This window comes from Arachis hypogaea, chromosome 20, assembly GCF_003086295.3.
Source record: "Arachis hypogaea cultivar Tifrunner chromosome 20, arahy.Tifrunner.gnm2.J5K5, whole genome shotgun sequence".
Taxonomy (NCBI): Eukaryota; Viridiplantae; Streptophyta; class Magnoliopsida; order Fabales; family Fabaceae; genus Arachis; species Arachis hypogaea.
The window spans coordinates 33160896-33167716 of record NC_092055.1 but is presented as its reverse complement, the minus strand read 5'-3'; the positions used below and the strand labels follow the sequence as shown (position 1 = coordinate 33167716).

The window sequence follows — 6821 nt, the reverse complement described above, 5'->3', positions numbered from 1 at the left end:
TTTTTTAGTATAAAACTTAAGCCATAAAACATAGCAGTTCATACCTACTTGACAGCTATATTCTCATCATCTCTTTCATATGCAAGTCATGGCCAACAACTTTATTTCTGACCATAATCTTGGAAGGATTCATCTTTGAGAAATCATTTTCTAGAGCCAGGAATTTGCTTGAAGAACAACTCTATCAAACCCTTCTATAAACATGTCCAAACATTTAGTTCTCTTAGACTTCTCTAGATTCTTCAGCTTAATTATTACCTCTATAACTTAGTGCTCTAAGGTACTCTTTTCTTCTTCAATCTTCTTGAACTTTTTCTCTAGCAATTTGTTCTCCTTCTTGGCATCTGATATACGACCTTCTTTTTCTTTCACTTTTTCTAAGGCCTGAAATATTTCCTTTTCTTTCACTTCCAGCTCCTTCACCACTTTATCATATTTCTCATTGTCTTTTTTCTCTTTTTTGTGAGCTATCTCTCAGCTGTGCCCTATGCTCATCAGACAAGCACCTATCACCAACATCAAAAATATTTTCAAAAGTTATATTTTCATAAATAATTTTACAAATCTTATTAAAGACAAAGCTTACTTGGAGAAATTGATCAATCCCCGCATCACTAATATTGTTAATCAAAGAAACATCACTAGCAGATTGCCCATATTTATTAGAAATCACCATATAAGGAAACCTTTCCACCCATATTGATGACGTATCACTCTCGTCACTAAAACTATGAAACTTTTTTTGGTTTTCAACAAATGCAGTTAACTCTTCTAAACGAATTTCTTTTCCTTTTTCTCTCTTAATTTTATTACATCATCCATCTTGCTGGTCTCGATAATCATTTTTGTTTTCCTCTTTTTAATAATGATTGGTTTCTTCCTTGGCATACTTTGAACAACTTCTGTTCCACTATCACCTTTTATCAGCATTAGAGGTTGAACCCTCTTTTTCAGCATTCTTTCTTCTAATATGAGCTCTTAAACTTGTAGTAGTAATACTCGGATGCTTTTCACCTACAATCAATCACCAAGAATGGAAATTAAAAAATGAATTTTATATTGAACTTAGAGCCATAACTAAAATACTTCCTTCGGCATCTCACTACAACACCCCTATTCTCTTCCCAAGAAAGAAGTTCTGTCATCAATATCAATTTGTTGGATGAAATTTTGTTCGAACAAAAACTCCAACACTCTTTCATCTAGCTCACTGATCACCTCCGGTCCCAAGATTTTTTGAGGTTTAGAACACTAATACAAAGGGAAATTTTCAACAATGTTTTTGTCTATATAAAATAGATACTCCTCCTCTACTGATCTGACTTTCAAAAACATCTCTTTAAAATCTTTAAATGACAATTTTTGTAAACCAAACATTGCCTAACCTAGACTACTATTAGGTTCATCCACACACCTTTCCAAACCCCCTTCACCTGAATAGCGAAAAGAAGACCGTAATTAAAGGTTCTATCTCCAAAACCTCCACCAAAACCTCAAAATTTTTTATAAAATGAACTAAAAAGGAGTAATGAGGTATAGTCTCAAATCCAACCTATTAATTCAAAAGAGAATACTTCAAACACTAACTTAAGTATCGGAGTATCTTTTGCTAATACTCATACTCTCTATTCTTCAGTGACCGATGTATAACTCTTTCAATCTAGAAGTCAAGCATATCATCTTGAAAAAGACAAATGATACAACTAAATTTCTATAGTAGAAAAAGAAGATACCCTAATCAACTTGAACTCACAATCTAGAGTTGAAATTCAAATACTTAAAAATCCATTATTGTCAAAATATTAATTTTAGAGATTACATCTATTTGAATATGGACTAATTACTACTTTGTGTATAACATGATTAATTACTAGGTGATATATAATAATTTAATGCTAGTGACAGAGACTACAAAGTAAAAACCTTCCAAGAGTATATTAATTCATCCGACTAACAAAAATATTTTGTAAATGATAAAATTTAACCACTAAATTAGTCATAATGTACTTGTATATATTTTAATATGTTATTTCACATATTTTTTTCAACAAAATAATCAACCACTAGCATAACTAAATCTGATATAGTAGAATAATCAAATTTGATATCAAATAATAATTAAATATTTTTATTAGTAGAATAATTAAATTTTTCATGAACACTAAATGTACATCCTATTTAGTAACTAATTGGTGGCTTAACATGATTGTGTTAACAATCTTTTTAGCCCATGTATCGTTCTTTCTTTAATTTAGAATTCTAAAACTTATAACATAGTATTGGTCCCTAGCTAACAAAATTTAGTTAGCAAGGAAATATTTAGTTATTAGTTAATAGACTTTGCTAGGCAGACAATAGTTTTGTGAACAATGTGAACAATAAGCTCTAAAATTGGCCCAATAAAATAAAAACACACTACACCCTCAAATTATCCACCTAAATCTTAATATTAGAATAACTATCCGCACACCTAGTGAATTAAACATCCAATATATCCATTGTTCACATTATTTAGTATTTTCATTATCTACCTATGCTTTTTCTTAGTTTTAAACTATACATTGATGGAATTATGAAAAATGTGTGAAGCTAATGTTTTACAAAAATATAACAGTATGAGAGACTACAAAAGAAGGATTTGAATTGAATTTATTTAAAACCTCTAGAAAATCTAGAACAAATTATTGGTGACATACATGATAGAGATAATAGTGAGAAAAAGAACAAAATCCAGTTATAAGAGGCAAAGTTAGGTATTCAGTTAGAGAAATTATGTTAATGGTAATAAATTTTGTTATTCTATTTCTAAGTAAGATACATTTAGATCAATATCAAATCATCTTTTTTTCTGTTTCATATTCACACAGCTATATTCTTTCTTCATCAAGATCATATCAAACTCTATAAATACAAAAAGAAAAAGAAAAATCTAACTTGTCAATAGAAGGAGAATTTACAGAGAAAAATAATGAAGAGACTGCAAGCAATTTCAGTCTTGTAAACTCGACTTTGTTACCAATGTGTCTTTTTTTATAAATTTATTATCAAAATGTCATTCTTTTTAAACTAATTATTAAACACCACCTTTTGTATATCACTGCAAACAATCATAATAAAAAATGAAATAACAAATCATTTGTCATTATAATAAAAAGGTAGCATCTGAACAATTAGTTATAAAAAGGGTGATATTTTGATAATAAATTTTGAAAAAAGTGACGGATTGGTAACTAAAAAAGCCTATAAACTCAACTGTAAGTTAGAATCCCTTGTTGTTGAAACCATTCAGGCATCTTATACTTTTCACGGAGCACATCTCTAACATCTTTCTGGTAAGATAGGTACTTGAGAAGTGGAAGAATCACATCTATAAGCTGTGATCATGCAAAAATAGACCAAAAAAGATGGTAAGAAATCAAAGAACAATGGCTCCGTTTGTATTCAAATTTTTCAAAATTTATACATATTGTGAAAATAGAAAGTAGAATCTATTACTTTTATTGTTTCATTTCTTCTTCATCTCTGTTATAGTGTGTATGTGTTCTTTTTAAAGAGAAAAAGATAAATAAATTTCTGAATTTTTTAGCACAAATATAAATAAACTCCTCGTCAAATTAAAATACAAGTAAATTCCTAATTTTTGTAATCCAGAAACATGTAATTTTTTTTTTAACAAAGATTTGAAATTCAATACGGAGAGACCTATGTATTTATCATTTAGAAAAATCAGAGACTTATTTATGATTGAGTTTAATGAGAGACTTAATTATTTTTTAGATAAAAGATTAGAGATTTATTTGTCAATAGTTTGTATTTTTTTTATATACAAAAAAAAGAATGAAAACACAAAAAAAATGTATTTACTTGTGTGTCATGCGGTTTCCCAACAGAAAATGAGATGCATGGAATTCCATTTTCTGGTTGCAACAAAAAGCTAAAAGGATTGTTGTCTACAATAACAATGCGGCATAGATCATTTGTTATACTGCTAAGATCTTTCACGTGTTCCTTATATTCCCTGTAATAAGCAGTGATTACATAATTGCTTCCGATAGCAAATTAAAACATGTTAATTGAATTTTAGAATGATTGATATTTGAATTTAACAAACATTTTAATTAAAATGAGTAATTTTATACATCTAAATTTTTTATGACTTAAGTTCAATTAAGTTAAATAATAAGAATTGGAATAATACTAAGCATAATTGATTTTTGTTATTTTAGACTAACTTAGTTGAATTTAATTAACAAAAATATCTTCAAGAAATAATTACTTACGTGTTGGTAGTTGAGGAGCGATAAAGTCGTAAACGGAATCGATTTTCTCTGTCTATTCTATCAGTAACTGGACTAGCATAACCTACACAGAATTTATAGAGGTATTTAAAATAAAGCTTGGTACATAATTGGCATAACTTTTATTATGTTAAGAAAATGTGATTATAACTTGTTAAGTTTTGATTGCATTCTCTTTACAAATTCTTAAAAAGTGAGACTTGTTTAAAATAGACATTTCATATTTAAAGTAGCAAAGTAAAATTTCAAGTTCTTGCATATTTTTTAAAATTGTCATGAGTATATAAAAAATTAATTTTTAGATTAGTCATTTATATAAAATATATGTCGAGATATACAATATATATTAAAAATATTTAAATATTTATTTATAAATATACGATAACTGATTTAACAACTTATTTTGTAATGTATACATAACATTTTTATTTCACAACACCATATTTTTGTAATGTTATTAACTGGTTTCATTTTTTTATTAGTGTTTCTCCTTAACGTGTGTGAACAACTGAGCATTGATAATTTGATAGATAAATATGAATTAAATAAAAAAAATTAAAGAATTCAAATAAAAGCAAAGATAGATAAGTTGAGAAAATTGGTAATCTTTGAAGCAAACCTTCAAGACCAGCAGTAAATAGCACCATGTCAGCAAATTCACTCAATTGCCTTAAGAATTCTTTTAGTCCAGGGCGCTCAAACACTGTAACATAACTAATTATTGGTTTTCCTTCCACTTCCTTGCCAAAACAAAAAATGGGAAAATAAAAACCTTCCATATGAATACATAATTATAAAAGAATACTTTAAATCTAGGCGAAGAAATCAAATACAAATATCTAGACAGTAATATTATTAAGTTTTTTTTATTATCTACGTCTATTTTAAGAAAACATGTAAAACAGACATAGATAACCGAAAAAAAATCTACGTAATATTTATGATAATTAAGTAACACACCTTTTCGGAACATACACATTCTAGATCAAAATAATTCAAACCATCCTTAATTGCTTTAGTACGTATTTCAGGTGACAAACTTGACCTCTCATATGCACATACTAAGGTTTCATCCAAATCAAGCACTACCTGCAATAATATAATGCATTTGGTGACATCATTCAAAATGTTCAATAAAAACATGAAATCAACAAGAATTTGTGAAATAATTCATGTGTTGGCTCCTTAATTTGTATATATAGGTAGATATACTCCTTTTTCTTTTGAGTTTGGTCTCAATATATTTTCTATTAAGAAATTTTCATTGGTTATATGGTTATATGAGTTCAAAATTTTTAGTCTTAAGTTAGTCAGATAGATGGTGTACAATAAAATATGATAAACCCATCAAAATTTTCAAAAAGAATACTTGTGTATATAAAACAAAAATTAGTTAAACGACACATATACTTATATATACAAATATAGAGTGACTGAATTGATGGCTGAATTTTGGTGGGCATATGAGATTTCTTTTGGCTTCAAAAACGTTGAAAGAAAACAAAAAAAAAAAGAATTGAGGCAAGTCCATCATTTGAAAATAAAAATACTATATTTTGAGTCATGTCTATATTTCAAGAGACAAAAAACACCGCATAAGTGGTAATGATATAAACAAATGATAATTTCTTTAGTACATAGTATAATTATCACAAAAAAAAGGGTGAAGATTATAACTAAATTGTTAAAGAATATGCATTGTGCATGGTATTTTACTTTTCTTTGTAAAAAGAATAACATGCACTTTTCATTAAAATTATCTATGTACTATTGTATGATCCTAAACAAATATTTACCGTGAGCCTCCGAAGAGGTAGAGAGACATGATGATAATGGCTACGATGGCTTGTGAAATGAAGAGGTATCTGGTGAATGGTGTTGGGAGGATGAGGCATATGACAATGATGATGAGAAGGGGAGAAAGAGAGTAATGAGTATTGGGCAAAGACTCCTTCAATTATCCCATAAAACATTTGGAAGAAGAAGTCCAACCAGTTTAACATCACCCTCCATGCGTACAAATCCTCTGCTTTAGTAGTCCACTCGCCCATCGAATCAAATCAAATTAAATTAAATTAAATAAAATCAAATCAATTATGATTGATTGGTCAATCGATCAATCGGTAGTTAGGTAGAGCATGTATCGTGAACTTTTGTTCTTTCTTTGTGTTGTTCCAATAAATTGGTAGTTATTATGGTTATTAGATGCGCGGTTAGAAGAGTAATAAGGAGGAAGATGTGTTCTTATGATGTGCTGTGTGTGCAAGAGTGTTTTGCCTATTTCGGAATAAAAATCACAAATAAGTTTTGGTTGGCTTAAACTATAAAAAGAGGTCAAAAATTAATTTGAAAAATGCCCATGTTTAGTAACTTGTCCCGTAGTGTAAATATCTTTTTTTTTATTGGTTACCCACGGTATCCCACAATTTAACAGGTCGAAGACTAATTCATCGCGAATCGGAACTCCATTTAAGAGTTTACCGCTTGCCATATAAATATCCATTACTAATTTGACAAAAAAAT

The 6821-nt window shown here is 28.5% G+C and overlaps 1 protein-coding gene across 1 annotated transcript; it reads right to left on the bottom strand.

Annotated features, from left to right (window-relative positions):
* Window positions 1-2965: 2965 nt before the first annotated feature.
* LOC112785741 (uncharacterized) lies at window positions 2966-6349 on the bottom strand. Its single transcript, XM_029296598.2, has 6 exons — window positions 6095-6349; window positions 5259-5387; window positions 4918-5038; window positions 4281-4362; window positions 3865-4018; window positions 2966-3374 (listed from the first exon to the last, which is right to left on the bottom strand). The coding sequence occupies exons 1-6, from the start codon at window positions 6347-6349 to the stop codon at window positions 3249-3251; spliced, it is 867 nt and encodes a 288-aa protein (XP_029152431.1). The 3' UTR covers window positions 2966-3248.
* Window positions 6350-6821: the final 472 nt, after the last annotated feature.